The 20,968-nt window shown below is 37.5% G+C and overlaps 1 protein-coding gene across 1 annotated transcript in view; it reads left to right on the forward strand.

Annotated features, from left to right (window-relative positions):
• The window catches only part of SEPTIN7 (septin 7), a gene marked incomplete at its 5' end in the record, with an annotated part of 65,916 nt that overhangs the window by 25,548 nt on the left and 19,400 nt on the right, over positions 1-20,968 (forward strand). Inside the window, 3 exons of the mRNA XM_081996473.1 lie at positions 13,566-13,672; positions 19,179-19,279; positions 19,885-20,019. Of these exons, the coding sequence (XP_081852599.1) occupies positions 13,566-13,672; positions 19,179-19,279; positions 19,885-20,019 (343 nt within the window). The remainder of the gene's footprint in view (positions 1-13,565; positions 13,673-19,178; positions 19,280-19,884; positions 20,020-20,968) is intronic.

A 20,968-nucleotide genomic window follows, 5' to 3' on the forward strand; every position in this document is an offset into this window, starting at 1 on the left:
ACCCCCAACTTTGGCATATTCTTTTTGTTGAAATACTTTCAGTAGGCCTGGTACAAGGACTTCAGTTGTGGCTGGTTGAAATACTTTATTTTTAAAGAAGTGTTTCCACTTAAATCTTTATTGAATATGCTTTAAATTAGTTCTTTCAGAATCATAGCTATGATTCTGACCTAAAACACAGGTATGTTTTAGGAAAAACTTTGACCCAGAAATACACCGACTTTATGTCCAATCCTTCAGGATTGTTTTAAGGAGCTGAAAAGGCATAGCTCATGGTCATGATGGGGAGAGGTCAAGCCCTTAAATCTGAGAAGACACAAGAGTGTGCACCTCATTCTTTTTGCAGAGGGCTAGAGGCAGGAGGATGGCCTTTTTCCGGTAATTAGGAAGTTAGTTAGTAGAGAAGGAACTTTTTCATTTTTTATTTTACCTGTGTAGTTGAAAGAATATACAGCGTCCTGATAGAGACAGCAGTGCTGCATCTCCAGTTGAGGGTGTGGAGGATGTTGTGAAATGTAACTGTGCTGGTAAAAGTAGCAAGTTCTGTCCAATTACGAATAAGTCTGTTGGTAATTTCAGTACCTGAATTATCTCTGGAGCAATTTAGACCTACAATTCAAATGAAGTGTTATTAGAGGAAAAAAACCCCAACGAAACAACAAAACACCTTCATGGAAATTGGGAAGGAAAAATGACGTTTTGGAGGGGTGCTAATGACAATCTTGATCTTTATTTTACGGTATAAATGAGTTTAGATCAAACTGTAAAAAGTAGTTAACCTGAAATATGTACTGTAAAGAGAATGTTTGTTGTGGTTGATTATGGTGAGTTTATTTTTGGAAGGAATATTCTTGGGAGAGCAGAGGGCTTATTGATGTACATTGTAACCCAGCTCAGCGTAGCAGAGATTTTTGCTGAAGTCTGAATCTTGCCTAAAACCATTTTCCACAGCTTTCTGATTGATTTTCCTGTAGGACTTTTTCACTCTAGCGTAACTGGGTGCTGGGGTGACTAGTACTGCTCTCCTGGTATGATACTCTATTTAGGACTCTTGTCCTTGCTTTCTTACCGAGTAGTCTGTGTGGCTGAACTGCTTTACTGTTAAAAGTTTTGTTCAGAACCAAAGTATATTGGGGCTGCCTGTGTACAGCTGCCATTTTCAGATGTAGGTAGCAATTTGTTTTTCAGTTTTATTCAAACTTCCTTGTACTTTTTGAAGACTTTCCAACTTTCTCTTCTCCCAGTTCCCCTCATCCCAACCCTAGGTTTTCTGTTGATTCTGGTGTGTTCTTGCATGTTGGTTTACCTGCTGATGTGTATTGATGTTTGAGACACCTTATGGTGCAACATAACTACTGAATCTGCTGGCTTCATCCTTTTCATTCCCTATCTTCTAGGCTGCTCCATTTAGGACTTCATTTTTGTGATCTTGACTTTGCTTTTGAGTTCCCGATAACACTATGGATATTCAAGTACAAAGCTTGTCCTGTTTTTTTTATCATAGTAAGTTTAAACAATAAATTATGTTACTGAAACTGTGAAAGCCGTGTGTGTGTCCCCTGTTACAAAGATGATGTATTACACAATGACCTATTTTAGCCATAGCATTTGGAAACAGACTTGAATCTTCCTTTTCAAAACTATTAGAATCAATGCAAATTCCTTGACAGTTGCTCTCTCAGCCATGAGACTTTTTTGCAGTTCTTTACCTCATCTGGCTGCTTTTTTTTTTTTTTTCATATTGATCCCAGTGGATTTCTTTGACATGGTTCATTTTCCAACTACTCATCTGATGTGGCAAACTGTCTTTTTCTAGTCCTCCTTTGATCATTTTAATGTTGGCAAATCTGTAATGTGACCAGCATAAAGTTACCACTGGAAAATAACTAGAGCTGCTGTCTCCAGGATCGCTGGTTCCTTTGAGTGGTTTCCCATTGGAACATGGCAAGGACGATTAGCGTCACAGATGTTAATGGATAAAACACTGTACAGAAAATCACTTTTTTTAATGTGGCAATGGAGTCCTTATTAGACTTGTTTATTTCAGGGTTTGTGTTTTTTCTAATTTTTTCTAGCTTTTCAGTAGCTGCACATCTTTTAAAAGCTGTAAAATTTTTAAATGAGTGTTTTCATTTCAGTATTGTGCACTTGTCAGCTTCTTTTCCCAAACCAGGTTATAGTGACTTCAGGAAAATAAGACTTGAGTACTTCTTGTTGAGAGAGAAAAAAAAAAAACAAAACAAAACCCAACAAAAAAAAAACCCAACTTGAAGGGTTTTCTTGCTTAATGAAAAACAGAACAAAGTGAAGTGGAAAAAATTAAACTGTGCATTCCATATGTGGTCAACCTCTTTTTGACTAGTTTTTCTGTAGAGCTTTTTTTTTTTACTGATTCTTCTATTTTTTTACAGATTCTGGAATTCCCTTTTCACACTGTTTCTTAATATAGTGGGCAACCTTTTGAAGATGCTTGGATAGGAAAATTTGGTTGCTGTAGAAGGATGCCAGTTGCATAAATAAGAGTATGGATATGAGCCTCCATTGTTTTTAAGTACTTGAAGAGGCATCCTGGCTTTAGTGGCATTTATGAAGTGTCATGATGGTTTAATTAGGAAAAACTGTGATCCAGCAATGGCAGATGTTTCTCTAGGCTGAAGTTCAGATTTTAACCTGGCCTAAGTCTGTGTTGCTGCTGAAAGAACTAATAGCACTCAGCCGAAATTGGATTAGTGTGTGAATCCAGCTGGAGAGTTTTCTGTGAGCTTCAAAGAAGGTTAGTCTTCAGTCTGTTTGCAGCATGGCAAAAGAAGAATCTTTGTGTCAGCACAAAGAAGGGGTGGCAATGAGGCTGGGATTTAATTTTTTTTTTTTTTTTTTTGGTGGCAGTACTGGTTGATATGACAGTGATTAGGCATTTGTTTCAGAAACTTGTCAAAATGAGTCTTGGTTTCATTGAAATAATGCTTGCTTTTGGCTAAAACAGCCAGTCATTATAATTACTGACTCTATTGTGGTGATTGTACTGAAGGAAGTATGTTTATGACAGACTTTTTTCCTTGAAGAATTTCAAGACTTCTATAGTTGGAACAGCAGCTTATCCTATGAATGCCTTCATACTAAAAATACTAAATGAAACTATGCATTAGTCAGTCTTGTAGGATGCAATTGAAAAATATTCCTAGGTAGATGTTTAAAAATTTGTATTTTGTGGATTCTGTATGTGTCTGCAATTTCTGAGAGCTCAGGGGAAGCGAACAACCTGTAGCACTGCTCAGCTGAAGTCCTGCATCAGATCAGCTGATGTTAATGGATGCATAATGCTATGCTTTGGTGACATGCTTTTGAGTTGGCACTTTTTTGAAGCAGTGGTTATTACAGCTGCCCAACGTCGTGTAGGATGAAGGCAAGTCTTTGTTCCTGGTCTTTAAAAAAAAAAAAAAAACAACCAACTTAAAGTTTTGTAAATGACAGGTTGTTTAGCATACATACAGTCTTGGCTTTAAATTGGTTGTTTAGGATGTGCGTTACAAATGAAACATTTGTGGGGTATGGAAATCTTATTTGTCTGTATTTTCCAATGACTCCACAAGTTTTATTAAATGAGGAGCTTTCACATATGTTAAACTGTAAATAACCACATGTTAATCAGATATACCTTGTTTGGACTCCCATGCATCACTGAAGCTTTTATTAGTTTTTTTGGTAAAGCCTTATTAGTAGACTTACTATTTCAGTATGAGCAAGTAGATGATATACCACTTTCAACAACAAACGAGTAGGAATCTGACAGTTACTCAAGCAGGTTCTTGGCACATGGATAGTGGGAAGGTTTTTGCTGTGGGAGAGCAACATGAGACTTTTTCAATTCAGATATTCTAACTTAGGGAATGTAGAAATTACTAGAATATTTTATGTGCTGCTAGCCTTATGACAGCAAGTAACTTTAAAATCCACAGTGAAACTCAGAGCCTTAGAGTAGCATAAATATTGAAACAGGACATGAGGTGAGACTTTGTGATATTTTGTATTAAAAAGGCTAATTTTAAAGGGATATCATTACACTGTAGTTGAGGAGAAATTGCAAGATTTCTTTATTTTTTAGGTCTTGGAGGCATATACTGCTGACAAAAATGTGGAATACATAACAAAGTTGCTAATTTAGAGGAAGCTGACTATTGGCAAGTATTTATTCACCACTTTTTTGCTACATCAGTGCCAGGCATAGCACAAACCAATAGCTGACCATTCAGCAGATGTTGAGAGAGAAAAGAGGATGTCAGATTTTCACTAACTTGCCAAGTCAGGGTTTTTTTTTTTTACATTGCATTTGACTGTATCATTTAAGAATTTATGTGAGAAAATATTTTAAGAATTATGTTTTGTATTTCTTTTGCCGAAAGTCATTGTATATCATCCTCACCTTCTGTAAAGGACAAGCCTGTGACTTACCCAGTTCTGTGTCCTTGGCTCTGGGCTGTGTCCTCCCTAGCTGGCAGGAATTCCAGGAGGAGTCCTGGTCTACCTCACTTATCTGTCCACAGTCATCCGCTGCAAAAGAGCAAACTCACTAGGCAGGTCTTAGGATATCACCTTATCAGACCTGTTTTTCCTTTCAGCTTTGTAAATGTATGCTTCTGTTGTTGGCTACAAAAGCAGCTCAGTTTTCCTCTCAGTAGTTATTAGAAAACTAAATAGTGGTGGCAGCAGCAATGTGGAAGCAATGGCTCAGCAATTAAGCAAAACAGTTCCTCTCACCTTATTAAAAAGGGTGTAGTCTTGATAACACAAGCTTATTCCAACCTACCTCAGCTTTTGTTACAAGATAGAGCATCCATCTTTATGACTACAGTGGAAGCTGTCTGATGGAAACAAAAGCATGCAACTGCCCCCAAGTAATTGAGGTATCAAATTTGTGTATTTTGCCAAGGTTGCTTAGAAGTGGCAGCAGCGTATCCAGCAGAGCACATCTCCGTGTTCCTTTTTCTCCTTGCTTGGCTAACACTAGACCAAATATTGAGATGCAGAATTATTGTAACTTGCAAATGGCATTGCCCTAACTTCTCATTCCTTATTGCCCCCAAAATAATATCATTGGGGCAAATTTGCAGAATTCTGTCAAACTGTATGTATCTTGCCACTTGTGCCAGTTAAGTGTCTTGTCCTACCATAGTTTCCTTTGAGCTGCCTGCAATAACAAGTGCTTCCAAAGACGTTAAGGAGAAGGCGGCATCAAGAGACGAGGTATAAGGTGTTGAAAGACATTTTGACTAGCAGTAGAAACCTTCTAAGTTCAGTCCTCTGACAGGTTTTTGTGGACTAGTTTAATAGAAGAATGTCCTATCTGGGATATTTTTGAAGCACTCAACACTTACTTATTTAACACTGCATTTATTGGAAGTAAATCTAGGTAGAGTTACATAGAGACTCATCAGTTTCCATGTAAACAATACTATTTTCTTTTTTTATCCTTTTGAAATTTTCTGTTATATCCATGCCTTAGATGTATTAATTGCGTGGTCTGAGTAGCATCCTGCCTAATGTGCTTCACCTTTCTCTCCTTTTGCTCGAGTTGATCTGTAGTACTTCTTAAGTAGAATGTGAGTAATGCAAGCTATACTGTTTTTAAGGTGTTGATGCTGTACCTGTACCAAGTATTTTAGTCTTAAAGGTTAAGTAAACCCAATCACTCTTTTGTTATTTTCTTGTCAGCATGTAGATAGCTGTGTGGGTTTTATTTCTGCCCAAGTTATGAAAGATCCTACTGTGACTAATTAATCTGTGATCTGTTGATTAATATACCTTTCATTATTGAGCCAACAGATGTCAGAAATTATGTATTGGAAATGCTGTACAATTAGTTGTCAATAGTAATGTATCGATGACAAATTTCATGTTCCTATCATATTTCTCACTCTTTAAAAAATTAAAATTAATTAATTGGGAAATGAATTATATTTGTTACTGTGTATGTCTCCAGAGAGTAAGTCCAGCTCTGCAGTTTTCTCTAGACAGATAATTCTTCCAGACTAAGCAATGATTGTCTCAGATGTATGCTTTCTTAGCTTTAAAGAGAGCGTCCTCATTTAGTATCTTTCACAACTGGTTTTGTTGTTCTTTTTCTTTCATTTTGAAGCAATATGGGTGTGTTTTTCTTGTGAAGGCTCTTTATTTTGGCTTTGTAGAAGCCTGTGAAAATTCCAGATATATGCTAGTTGTGGGGTTTAACCATAGAAGATTTTTTTTGTCCTGGAGCTAGGCAGGCTTCTGTCATTTCCAGTTGAATCCCTTAACCCAGTTATTTCATGGGTAGCTTGTGCATTCAAATTTTCCATGTAGGTCAGTTTTGACAACTTCTCGTTGCTTGTAATGTCTCTGAAACTGCATTGCAGTATGACTACAGCTTGATTAGACATAGGAGTTTTCTTTTAACTAATACAGAAAACAAAGCAAGGTAAGCTTTGACAAGCCTGGGCTGCAGCTGCTAATTGTGTACCTGTAATTCCATGCAAGCTTGGATGCTGAAGGCCAGGTTCTCACATTTCAGCTGTTGTTGGTACTAGATATGGGTGGACTAATGCCATGGGTTGTTTTGTTTTATTTTCATCTGCAATCATGTTGAAGAACTAAAAATGAAAAGAAATTTGTGATTTTAGTTCCTTGGTTTTACTAGAAACTTTTTTTTGAACGCTGAAAACGTGCTTCCTTTGCCTCATGTTTAGTTAAGTAACATATCCTATTTTAAATGGCTACTTTGCAGACATGCTAGTTACCAGGATCAAAGCCTATATACATAACTACAGCAAATGTGACTTTCTTTGTGAAGTGCCACAAATTCTTTTACTTGTGAATTGTTGGTGGTTGTCCAGTTTTAAATGCAGAGTTTTACATTTACCCTCCCCTCTTTTTGGAAACTGTAGATTTGATTTGCCTCATTTGTCTGCTGTCATCTTTGCTTCATTTTCCCATTGTCAAGCCCCTAATGCCCTGGTTTGCTCTATCTCTTCTGGCCTCACCATGCTGCATTCTGAATTCTAGTGCAAGTGTTGGGTTGGGAGCAGGGGACCATATCTCTTGGCAGCAGCCAAAATCTCACCTGTGAAGTTAAGCCATTGTTTCATGGCCATTTTAATCTGTCCGTTGTAGAAAGCTAGAACTGCTTCTGCTTTGAGGGGAAATAATATTACTAGGGAACCTCTATCTAGATTCTGTTACAATATTCTTCTGAAATACTTCTCTGCTGTGCTTTTAATGACTTTTCTGAATTATTTAAATGGCATCTGTGACAAGAATGATATGCCAAGTGTCTGTCTTCAGTTATTGCACTTAACCTTCTTAGAGCAAAATTTAAATTTTGATTAGATTGTCAGATCCTGAGTGCTGAAATTTTGTTGCTGTTTGATGCAACTGCTGATAGGCAAAAATGAATTTATTGCTGGTAGACTTCCCTGTTACTCTGTTTTGTGAGGATCAGCTTTGTGGCTCTAACAGATGTTACTTCTGTAATTTATGCTCCAAATTCAAGTTAGGAAATGGCGAAGCTTTGGCTTTCTTTATAAATGTCTATAAAATATAAAGTTGAACTTCTTGCAGGATTTCACATGACACTGTCCTGCATGGAACTGCAGATATGTGGCAGCAGCTGTGTAGCACAGCTCTCCTCCTGATGGGGTTCACTTGCATGTTCTTGTATGTTTATTGAAATGTTCATTCATATTTTGCAGAGCGCTGAAGACAGGAAGCGTTTATGAAAGCTTCTAAAATCAGACTTAAAATTAAAAGCATCTTGTAGTCTCTGTTTTTGTGGTCATCTATAATGACATGGCAGAGTATCATTCCCCCTAGGCGCGATAGGATGGTTCCATCATGCCATTCGGTGTAGTTCAGGCTCTTTGATTATTCATGTAGCTTCCCTCTGTATAAAAGCAAAAACCTGTGTGCCATCAAAGCCATTGCACATTTGCATAGAGCTGCAGGTGCTGTCGTGCACATAAACCGTGAATTGTACAAGGATGAAAGAATATTAAATGCATTATTTTTATGTCTTCTGACAAGCTTGTTCCTCCTTTTTGAATCACCAGCATCAAACTGATGGGATTATGTTTTAAGCAAAAACTGTCACAATAATTAGAATTTATACAATTGAAAAAAAATCCATGGAAAAAATGTCTCACCTACTAAAAATAAAATATGCTTTGATGTAAACATTCTATATATCTGAGTTGTGGAGAAGTACAGCATTTTTCTGTTGAAACCGATACCTTTGTAATAACTCTTTGGGGATGCCAAATGCACTAAAAATCCCTGCCTCCTCACATCAGAGAAGAAAAGCATTGTTGGACATCTTCATTCTGATAAAGCAGAAAAGCATCTGCAGCTTGGTTTTGACTGTATCAAGTAACCCTAAATACAGATTTCAACTTAGCATGCAGTGGAAGCTTTTAAAAAATTGTGCAATTTGTAGAAAACTTGTTTACCCTGGGACATACGATGTTGGTGGCTTGTCTCTAATAAGATACACGCCCCCGCAACTGGGATGAGTTACCTTCTCTCACCCACCAGAGTTGTTAGCAGTTAATGCATCTTCTCAATCTTGCAGCTCCTACCGTTCTCAGTTAAGAGAGGCAGTGATGGAGACTTGGGTCACCTTCTTAGTGACAATACATGAAGCGTACTTCTTTGAGCAATTTAACTGAAGTCTCAGTTTATGATGCTGTGATCACCAAAAGTGTTTTCCTTGCAGGTGGGTGGTTCCTAGTTAGTCTTGTAGTCCCACCTGGAGCTTGGGAAAGCACATTGAAATTCCTAAGTACAGATAAGCACATGTGGTCACATTCCCAGTGGTGCAATTGACTGTCAAGAGCCTGAGCATGAAACAGTGTTTGACTGGTAGATAGCCAAGTAATTGTTAGTGAAGAATAGAAAATCTGCTGGTGATTTCTGCAATAGTAATTTCTTTTTTATTTAATGAAGAGGTAGGAAATAAAACATGCAGAGAGCACACTGAGTGCTCAATATTGGTTAGTGATCCTGATCACTTGATATGTTTAATGAAATCTCACGTGGGGTCATAAATCTAAGAACGTAAATCATGCTTTTAAGTTCATGGCTTGAATTTTAGAAAACAAGATCCTAAAAATGCAGTAGAAAACTGACCCTGGATTTTCAGACTGATGTGGTAGCTAGAAGATACACTGTGGTACATTATCAAGAGATGTAATGTATGACTGAGAAAATAGCAGTCTCCAATAGAGTTACATATAAAGCTGAAAGCTGGGTTGGACCAGACTGCTTGTCTGTTTCTGTTGTAGGTATTTGAGTAAGAATGGCGGAGGCTGAAAAGTTGGAGGAGGTTGGAAATATGCCACATTCTCAACGTGCCACAACAACAAACGGTGAAAAAAGCATCATCATTATGATTTAAGGATAGCAATTCACTTCTATTATCATGGGGAGGAGATGCTTGCAGTTTAAGTTTCTTTGTAGTAATAAAGTCATAACAAGACCTGATGGATAGAAGTTGAACTGAAAAAACCCCATGTTGAACACTTGCAACTTGGCTGTGAGTAGATTTTCTAACTGGTTATCGCAGGTTAGGATTTCTGGTGAACGGGGTGATTTGGAAATGAAGGTGAAAGATTTACGTAGCTCAACTGAGAACAACCTACGTTAGTTACTTATTTTTCATCTCTGGAGCACTGCTTTCCCCCCGTTCCCATGGATTGCACTTCATTGTTCCAGTTTTTTAATTGTTAATTCTCTGTACTTATCTGCTTTAATATTATTCTGGAGGCTATTTACCACGGTTTGCAAACCATTCCAGTGGTTGCTGGTGGTCTCTTCTGACTCCCAAAAATGTGTTTGAGATATAAAAGAAAAAGCTGAATGTTTTGGGAGGGTTTTTTTTGTCTCCCTTCTCATGTTACAGCTAGTCTCATCTGTGTAGAGAAAAAGGGAAGTATTTGATAAGTTTTTTATTCACACAAGAAGAAATTTGGCTATCCGAGGTTAATTTTAAATGATGTGCCATGAGCCATCTGTATAAAGATGCTAATTGCCAACACGTAATTGTTAACCCAAGTGTATAAGAAAAGCTCCAGTATTTGTACAGCCCTTTAGAAATTCTTGGACTTGAGAAGAGTCCTGTAAGGGCTGACAGAAGATTCCATCCTTTGCAAGACCAACAGGATTATGTTAGTAAAAGTACATGCTTATTTCTACCAACAAGAGTGGCCAGCTCCACGTATTTGAATGTGACTCTAGAAGAAAAATAACTTGAGAAAATGTTGAAAGTTTGAAACACTAATTTAATGATGAACATGAGACACAAAATAATGAAGAAAAAGGACTGTGTATTTGTTAAGAAGAACTTGAAGCGTATATGAATCATTTAGTGGGAGAGTGAGGGCAAGGTAAAGCAGTAGCTGGATACCAAAAATTATTAAACTCTTGTATTTAGGATGACCCTGCAAAGTCAAAGTGGTTTTGGTTTGTTTTTATTTTTCTTTTTGAAACAAAACAGTTCATGCTGAAAACAGAAGATGGGATTTTCTCAAAAGCACTCATTCTAAATTAAGCAGCTAGATCTAACTGCATCATGATGCACTGAGTGATTGAAAGTTATTACTGCTGAAATGGTCTTATTATGTTCCCATTCTACATGGGAAGAAGAGAGGGTTTTGTTCAGTGTTTTTTGTTTGGTGGGGTTTTTTGTTGTTTTTTTTTCTTACCCTATTTCTAGCTAAGATTGGAATATTTTAATGTGTCCAAAAAGGCTACTAGAATTGTTCAAATACACTTAGTTTCCCTAATTCTGCTTCCTCTGTAGTCAGCAGAGAAATTCCTGTTTGATTACAGTGGAAGCAGCATGACTCCCGATAGTACAATCCTGAATGTTCCAGTTAACGTTTTTTACCTACAGTTTCAGAGTAATTGTTTTATTTGATATCATAGACTTTTACAACCATCATAGGTGCTAACCGCTACAGGGTGTTAGGGCACAGCTTCATCCAGGATTGGTGTATTGATGCAAACTCTTACATGTAATACCTCAGTCACTGGTAGCAGTTAAGCAGCCTAAACTGTTACCATCTGCACTGGCTGATTAAAGTTAGGATGGATAGAGGTATCTAGGAGGCCGGGCACCTTTGGGAACAAGGTGGTGCATAAATATCCGTTAGCATACTTGTCGTCTTGGTAATTTCAGCTCAAAACTGCCTTCCCATCCTTGCTACTGTAAGGGGGTGGGGGAAACAAACCTCAAATCTATCAGGGCATAATGCATCAGCAGTTCAGGAGCTACTTGGTATGGAGTGCAACAGCTGCAGGAGCCATCTAGGGTGAGCTGCTGATTTTCCACCACATTTTTTCAAAGCTGAAAACCTTATTTCCCAATTTCAATGGCAACTTGACAAGCACTGTGATTTTCAGAAGTGGTTGTTCTGAGTGTTTTCTACTTTAAATTCTGTAGTATGTTAAGACCAGCAGTAACCCTAATGGAAAGGAGAAGAGTTGTTGTATATTGAAGTAGAATTTGATACTCAAATCTTCCTTCAGTAGTGCAGTAGAGAGCCTTTTGCAAGATTATGATCAACTAAAAAAAGTGATGTTCACTGAAAGGATATGCATTGTACATTGCAATATCAGAGGCCTCCTCTTGAGGGGTTCAGTAAGGTGGATAAAAAAACTCTTCTGTTTAACTGGAATGATACGTGCATCTTCAGCAGAGTTGTGAGATGGAGAAGGTTAAGCTTCAAACTGGCTACGGCTGTGAGGTTGGAAAGCTATGCTTTTCAGAAGCTCCTTTCTTTTGCAAACTTGGTAGGGAAGCCTCTCAGCTGCAGCTGACCCTGCCCTAAAGATCTTGCAAGCACTGAGTAGAAGACATGTGTCTCTTAGAACCAGATGCTTTTAGGCACTGTATTTACCGCATAGTTCTGAAATGTCTAATGCATCTGACCGCAGAAAAAGGCAAAATCTGAAGTGGTAGTGATGAAATGCTTGTCAGCAAGCCTGTCCCTTCTGGCTCACTAATATAACTGTTGTGTTGGGGTTAATGTTCCCAGCACTGCTATCTTGAGGTTATAACTTGAGTATCTCCTGTTCCTTGGCTGCTGCAGCCCCTCTTCCCGGCTTGTAGCCAGACCCTGCTTGCAGCATGGGTTAGCTCATCTGTCGGACAGGGTGGGGTTTGAAGAATAAGCATTACTGATAACGAAGGCAGCCTGCAGGAACTCTGGTCGCAGCGTTTCATCAGCTGCTAATCCGTTTACGGTACAGCTAATCAGATTGCTCTGTTTGGTACTGCAGAGACTTTGAGCTACACCATTGTAATCTAGATGGCTGATGTGTATAAGCTGGCTTGTGTATGAAATCGAGCCCGCTATTACAGTGGAGACAAGGTCCTGTCTGCTGAGTGTCATAACTACTTTCTGATTTGTAACACTCGGTTACTTGCATTAACCCAGGACATTTATCTCAAGTTGTGAAGATTTCTGAGTTTTGTCTTTAATCAACCAGTATTTGTTTGGGAATGGGGAGCATTAATGGGTTAGGCTTTTTCTTTTCAAAGTGTGTGAGCAGTGCAGCTCATTCTCTTCCCTCAGTGAAAGTCTGTCACCAGTAGTTTGCACCTATATTCGTTAGTTTAAGAGCAAATTTCTGTTTAGGTCAATGTACTAACAGCACTGCATATGAAAACTTAAACAGAAAGCATCATTTTTGTATACTTTTTCCCTAGTGCTCATGCCAGTGAGAATTGTCATGTTGAAGTAGTTTCTTTACAATAGAAAACTAAGCAAAAGACTTGTCTTTTTAAATATTGTAGTAAGTAGTTGATCCGAAATTCTTGCTCCTGTGTCTGTAAATCTGTAAATAGGGGGTAATATTTGCTGTGGGATTTGTAACTGTATTTGTTTGGATTGTCATGGCAGTAATGTGTCCAGATTCAGCAAGGCTGACTTGTTTTTGCTCACGAACAAATTACCAAAAAAACAAACAAGCAAAACGCAACCCCCCTTCCCTGCCTCAACAACAACAAAATACCCAGGCAAACCACATAGTTCTGGAACTTCATTTTAGCTCTTGTGGCTTTAGTAGTTAGACCAAAATAATCTCCATCTCTGTTTGTTTGTTTTGTTTTGCTGTTTGGGTTTTTTTTCCTTCCCCCTCCCTGACAATAAGACCCTCAAATAATACTTGAAATAAAGGAGACAGCATAGTCTGCTTTGGCATTATGATAGGAAGTCATACCAGGAAGATAGCTTGTTTATAGAATTTAATGTGGGGTAGTATCATCTTTGTGCTTTTTAACGGGAGCAATGCAAAAGTGCTAAATGCATTCAGTACTTAATGTGATCAGAACAATGAATGTCTATAGAATCCAGCAGAGACAGCTGGATTTGTAGGGTTTTCCCTGAGATTGGAAAAGATGATAGATTCTCAAAGCCTTAGAGCGCAGTGCATGTTTTCAGGTGCTATTGTTTCAAGAGTATTTGAAGTGTAGATATAAATGTTTATACTCAGTGTGATACTCCTGGTTTTAATAAAACTGTTCTGTTTTCTTCTAGGTGAATCTGGACTGGGAAAATCAACATTAATCAACTCATTATTCTTAACAGAATTGTATTCCCCAGAGTATCCAGGTCCTTCACACAGAATTAAAAAGACTGTACAGGTATGTCTGGGGGGAAAAAACTGCAGCTTCAACAATGTAACTTGCAATTTAGTAATGTAAGTTGATAACAGTTGTCACAGAAGTTGTCATATATTTCAAATACGTTTAGCCGTGATGTGAACCACTAGGAAATATTCAGTGTGTCTTTCAGTGTACCTTAGCTATACAAAAATTTCAGATTCTCAAACTTGTAGCCTGTTGAAGTGTGGGAGCCCTGAAGTGAAGTACTTTGTTTGTTGCCTGTACTTTAGAAACATCATACGGGTGCAGTCCTGTTTGGAAATTTAATGTTTTATTATCAATTAAAATACTGATTATATCTGTAGATATACATAGATATGCACTAAACCCCCCGCCTGTTTAAGGAAGGCTTTTAGAAACCATGTATTAAAGGCTAAGTGTAAGGACATAATGTGTAAAACTGTCTTCTGCAGCCTGTATCCTTTGTGGTACACTGTTTACCTGTTATATGTTGGTATTGAAACATATCTGGGACTAGGGTGGTGTTCCTGTAAGTGCATGATACAAGTGTAATATCTAGTCAGGAAAACTTAACTTTATCCATTTGTTTTGTGTAATAATTTGCTAGTGATCCATTACATTTTCTCTCAAGAAAAGGAGTATGCTTTTTGTGACATAAAAAGGTTATTAAAAGAAAACCAACACCTAATACGAAGAAATAATAGAATAATGTTGTGGTAGTTTAGCAAACCATGAAACCATTATGTTTCAGTGGGGTATTTTCTGCCTCCACAGTTGAGGAGCTGCATGAGGATGCATGAGCTCTGTTCATCTCCCGTGATGTGTGTCAGACACTCGTTCACGGTGTTGGTGAAGATAGTTGTGATAATGATAATCTAACTTCATACAGGTGTTGTCCAGCAGAGTTCCTCCAGCTGCAAAATGAGTCTCAGACCACCTCAGCTATGGTTGAAGTGATTGTGCAATTACACAGTTATCATAATGTGATTAAGCCTTGTGTTGAGTTAGAAGGGTATGCAAAGTGCTAAACAGAAGCTGTAAAACAGAATGCTTTTTTTATTCAATAGAATCAAATAACTGTACTCCACTGACCTTACTGTTTTGTGGGGTTTAGTGTGATTTCATTACTGTTGGTTACACAGTTCACTGTCAACTGTTGGTTACACAGTTCACTGTCAGGTTATGTTCACTGAGTTACAGTTTAAATAATGGTGGATTGGATTCCCTGTCATTGGAAGATTTTTTTTTTTTTAATTGGGGAAAAAATCATAGGAAGAATTTACACACAGACCTAACCAAAAAAAAAAAAAAAAGACACCTTTGAGAGATAACTCAGTCCCACCCTGGCTAGAGGTGGAACAGTGTAAGAAAAACTAAACTAAACTGTGTGTGTGTAGCTCCTGGAATCTGAGTTAAGTACTTTCATTTGTTAGGTGGCAAGATTAGGCGATCTGTTCATCCTGACCTTTGAGTTCTTCAAAGGTGGTTTGATTTTTATTAATTACTGGTTGAAGAAAACCACCATACTTCTCAGGAAGCTTCACTTAATTTTTTTTTTTTATTTTTAAAATATTTTTTAGACATTTAAAACTGGAAGGGTGGAGCAGGGGGAAAGAGCTTGAACAAAGCTCTGCCTGAAAAGCCATTGCATTTTTTCCTACTTCCACTGTGTGGGCTAAAGCCTGAGCATAGCTGAGAGCTAGTCAAAAGTATTTTCAGTAGTGAAATATCATGACTTAGCAAATAATATAAATGGAATAAAACATATTTAAAGACCACCTTCCACCTTAGAAACTATTGCTTACTTTATCTAATGAGTATTTTTATGAGTATACTTGTAATGCAACATTGCTTTCAGTTACTCGTTGTGATGACTGAAAAATCAGTAAGCGTAACATTTTAGAAAGGTAACTAAAAGTGTCTTATTTCAGTGTCAATGACTAAGTGAGCATAAAATTGTTTTCCCCTACAACCTTGAAAATTGTGCTAGCAGCTATGTGTATGATGTGGAGGTGATTCCAGTCAAATATTAAATCAAAGAATTAATAGTGGGAGCTGCTATTTGGATCCATGGGATTTGTACTTTTTGCTGGTGTAAACCTTTCCGAGTTGAAGGTATCAAGAGTTTTATAGGGTAGAGATGAGATGGACCACCAGAGGATCCTAAAATCTTGATGGTAATAATCACCTGCTCTTACATACTGGGAATAATTTATTGATCAGGGACTGTATAAGAGAGACTGACATAGATAGATAGAAACTGTGGTTTGAGCTTGAAAACAATTGCAGTTTGAAGTTGTTTTGTGAGGCAGGTCTTTTGTATTAATTTCATTGAAAACACAGAAGAATAACAGTAAGTGACTTGATGTCAGGTGAATTCAAAGGAAACTTCTTCAGAAATGATGGGGTATGAAATGTTATCTCTGATCATTATTTGACTATCTTAAATGGAGTATGGTAAAGGCTTGTTTAATGCATTAAAAGTAGTCAAGCTGTAACAAGCATCGTCACGAATGCTGTGTAGTGACTGCCAAGGAGATCCGTGTGACCCAGTTGACTGGAGTGCATGGGAAAATGGTTGTTTGGAGGAGACTTTTATTAAAAAGTTTTAAATTCCAAGACTTGAACTAATGTTTTCCATGAATCCCTTGGGAATACTTGTAAATCAGTTGATAGGATGCAGTTGGATGCTTAACTATGAATGACACTAGTTCACAGTGATTTTTCTGGATCTTTTCCAGATGTTGCTGCTTTCTGTGCCTTTGACCATGTATGGCCACATCCATTTAGGTTAGAAAAATGCAACTTCACAGCAGCTCTATGGCAGGTTCTTCACCCATTGTCTCTCACCAGTAGTCTCTACCGCTCACAATGTATGGTGGATATGGTCTGGTTGTCCACAACACAAGCATAGGACGTTTAATTTGACCAACTAATGTTTCTTGTTCTGTAGGTTTTTGAAAACCCTGCTCTAATAGCAAGATACCTACATGAATTTATGAAAAGTAAGAATAAATTTCAATCCTTACCACCCAGTAAGGTATTAGCACTAGCCTGCAGTTTCAGTTACTGCAAGCCATTTGTCAGAAGGTGACTTCACAAACTCAGACACACTTACATTTTACAAGCATACAGAATCAGGAAAAATGTTTGGCGTGGCATTTCTGAGGATCTTCTGACCTTCCTTTTCCTTTTTTATAAACACGCATTCAAGATAATGTTTTATTAATTGCTGCTTTTGTAAAAGCATTCCGCTGTGAGTGCTTAATAATTTAATGGGGAATTTTTGTGCTGGAGAATAAAGCTGATACCTTGTAGCACTTGGCAAAAGTACAGCTCTTAACATTATCATCTCTAGTACTTTGAAAGTGTTACGAGTTTCTTATACTTGTGGAGAGCTTGGTTATAGGAGGGCTTTGTGGTTACTATATGCAAGATAGCAAAAAGAATGCAAGGAATCAGAAGTTAATCTCCTTTGTGATAAAGCTTGTGAGTAGTGAACTCTTGGCTGAGTTGACTGTGTGGCTGGGGATTACTGTCTTGTGTTCTGGCATCAATTGTGTACAATAAAATTTCTCTGTAGAACTCTGAGGGAGGGGAAAATACATTCACCACATTAAAATGTAAATTTTTAAAGTACTGCATGCGTTCCTAGGTTCTCATGGCTTTGGACTGGACACTTTCAGAGGGATTGGAATTGTATAGTTAGTGAAAGGGTAACTTGGACGTGTCATAGGCTGCTGTGTGTTGGGTTTTTTCACTTCTTTTTTTAACCCTTCCTAACCATGTTCAAGTAGGAGATTGAATTGGGTGGTCTTGAAGTCTACTCCAACCTGGATGTTTCTGTGACTAGCATCCAGGTAGCCTAGTGCTGGGGACTTTTGTTTCAGGAAGCTGCCTTACTGATACTTTTTTGTCGTCTTGTTAGGTGAAGAACCAGCTCATGACAATTGCGTGCTGTAGACAGACATAGTGTAGCTGAGTTAATTTTTTGAGTCCTAGCAGTGAAAGGGATTGATCTGGCTCAGATAAGATCCCTACTGATGAGTAGATAAAAATAGCATCCTGCATGCTCAGAGGTTAAATATGTAGCTTTCTTTGAAGTTAGTTACTGTTTTCTGTGTTTCTGTATATTCTCTTCTGAATTAGAATCAGTGTTTTGCTTGTGCAAGAGGTATTTAGTTTAGTATTTGACTTTCTGCAGAGTGTTAATTTATCTTGTAGATTTACATTGCATCACATAACCAGTGATTGCAAAGTGTTTACAACAATGTTCAGGTGTGGCTGTGAGAGAGCCTATTTCACCTGTGTAACTAGGGATGTGCAAGCACTTAAACAGCATTGATACGATCTGTCTCAAATCTTGAGCTGGTCAAGAGACCATCCAGGTAGGATTTATTATCCAAGTTTCTACTCTCTCTGAAAGTTCATTAATGAATGTTCTTGTAGGTGTTCATCTAGTTAAATATAACTTTCCTTTCTGTCACACAATTTAGAAGGCATAAGAAATGTTAAGCAATGAGCAACAAGGTGGGATCAATGTCTGCCAACTCCTGTGTGGTTCTGAATAAATGATGTGTGCGGTTGATTTCTTGTATCCACATCTAGAAAATGGCATCACTAGTGATTTAATACAAATTGTCTTAATACCAAGGAAACCAAACTGTGATTAAATATGTGAGCAATTGGAAGGAGCCAACATGCTAACAGGAGTTTGTAATTTCCTAGTGTTGTGGATCAGAATGATAAGACAGTGGTGTATAGCACTTTCTCAGGCAGATACCTCTGACATTGGCATTATCAATAATTACTGAGGTATTAATAGAAAGAATGGGGTAGCAGTCCATTTGCTGTTTAGCCTAAATTTTCTGTGTCATGACATGCTTAATGTGTTTGACGTGCTTACTGCAAGCTGACTGAGCTGTGCTGCAGATGGGTGGTCACAACTCGAGGTACGCGTTCCCACACCCAGATCTTGCATCATGCCTTGTGCTGATGCAGTTGCCTTCTGAGCCAGGTTTCCATCAGTGATCTGAGCTAACAGGAGCCGATCCATTATGGTCATGTGAGGTCTAGCTCAGCAGATTGCAGATAGATTGTATTACTTTCCAATATCAATCTGTTTGTAACACGAAACCATCACTTTCTATGATTCCTTTCCCAAGCATTATACTAGCTGAAGAATAAATGTATTCTTAAAAATACGTTAATAGGGCTAGAAATGTAGAGTTTTTCCTGTTTTGACGGGAGTTAAAATATTAAGATATTGTGTATACTAAGATGGGTTCTTTTTTCACTGACTTTATTTAAATTGACCCTTTTTTCTTTAAAAAATAATTAATGATTATCAAATTATTGAGATTTTATAAGCTAAACACAGACCCAGTATCCCTCTGAAGCAAAAAAGTTAGCAATTCTTTGTCAGACTTTTTATTCATTTTCTTATTCATTGAATGCTTTTCCCAGTGTTTAAGATGGGTGACTAAACTGCTAAAAATTTAATCTTGCCTTATTCATTTTACAGGTTGAGCAGTCAAAAGTTTTAATCAAAGAGGGTGGTGTTCAGTTACTACTTACAATAGTTGACACACCAGGATTTGGAGATGCTGTGGATAATAGTAATTGGTAAGACATTCTTTGTATGTTCTCCCGCAATAATTCTGAATTGTATTTTGTATGTGTGTGTGAGACATAGTACCTTGTGACATTTTTTTAAAATGTACACTTTGATCTTTAGTTAAAATATTAACACTTTTAAACTTTTCAGTTAGCTGAAAACTTGTAACTACTGTAGTTCCAAGTACCTTTTGTAACTGGATTGAAATGCTGTCAGCTTTTCCCTTTAAAGTGAACGGAGCATTTGGCTCTTTATCCACAGAGGCAGTGTGCAGAACCAACTTCTGTGCTGCCACAAGATGTGATCAGTAGAACATATTCCTTTGGCTACTGTTCTCAAGTGTTCTATTTAATGCTATTACAATGAAGGTAACTGTTTTTGAAAGGGTTTTTCAGTGAACTCACAGATTGTATCTTCAGAGCTATGTCACTCTGTTGTATGTTGAGGAGCTGATCAATTAAAATGTGCTGTGTTGAAGTCTTAATTAACAAAAAAAAAAAAGAGAGAAAAAGGCAAACCATGGGGAAATACTGTACAATTATTTCTTAGCAGAGACAGACTTTTTTACATAAATGATAGAACTTACAGGCTTTTATTCATGTAACCTCTGCAGTTGGCAGCCAGTTATCGACTACATTGACAGTAAATTTGAGGACTACCTGAACGCAGAATCCCGGGTGAACAGACGTCAGATGCCAGATAATAGAGTGCAGTGTTGTTTATACTTCATTGCTCCTTCAGGACATGGGTTCGTATTAGTGTATTTTATGTTTCCTTTCTCTGTCTTTTATCTCAGATAAACATCCAAGTTTGGTCTTCTTAGTAATGTAAAGTTCCAGATAGGATTTTCTTAATGGTTTTGTTCTGCAGCTACAGATGTTTTTTGCCTTTGTTACAACAAATCCTTTAAAAATGTTGCATCACAAAACATCAATTATTCTGTTCCTGACATTTAAGAAAATGGATTTCTTAATTTCTTAATTTTCTTAATTTTCTAAGCATGGCTTGCAGACCATGCTTAATTTCAAAGGTGAGCTTACTTTGGCTTGTCAGACATCAGCAAACCAGACAAGTAGTAAGTTAGAATACCAGAAAACATGGTTGCACATTAATTATATAACAAGAAAAGTAGTATTAGAACAATCAAAAATACAGAGGTGTTCACAAGTGCCAGTTCTGTTTGTGATCTATATGTCTTTTGGTCACATTAGAAGGAGAAACTGGTTCACACTTCAAGCAACAGGATTTTTTCTTTTTCATTCTTCCTCCCTCCATTTCACTTTAATGATAAATTGAAGATGGGAAGTTTCATGCATCCTTACAAGCATGCTTTAATTTGCCTGGGGTGTAATCTTTTGTCTAGTGACAATTCCAATTCAGGCATTCTGGATTTTTTTTTTAAATCATTATGCAATCTTCCACCCCTGCTTAGTTTTTAACTTGATCAGACTTCTACCTAGTGGTAGAAAGAACGAACTGCATTTCCAGGGTGTATTAGATGCAGATTGACTTTATCTGCAGTTGATTGCTTAGCATTTTATCATTGTATTATAACTGATTAGATTTGTCAGAGACTCTTAAGTTATACCTTCAAAACCAGAAGGAGGAGAAGATAAGTAGTCTATTCTATTGTAGAGATCAAAAGTAGTAAAACTTGTTGACGGGAGTAGTGAAGGAATTCTGAGGAATATTCTTCA

This window comes from Phaethon aethereus (assembly GCF_964289735.1).
Source record: "Phaethon aethereus genome assembly, chromosome: 2".
NCBI lineage: Eukaryota > Metazoa > Chordata > Aves > Phaethontiformes > Phaethontidae > Phaethon > Phaethon aethereus.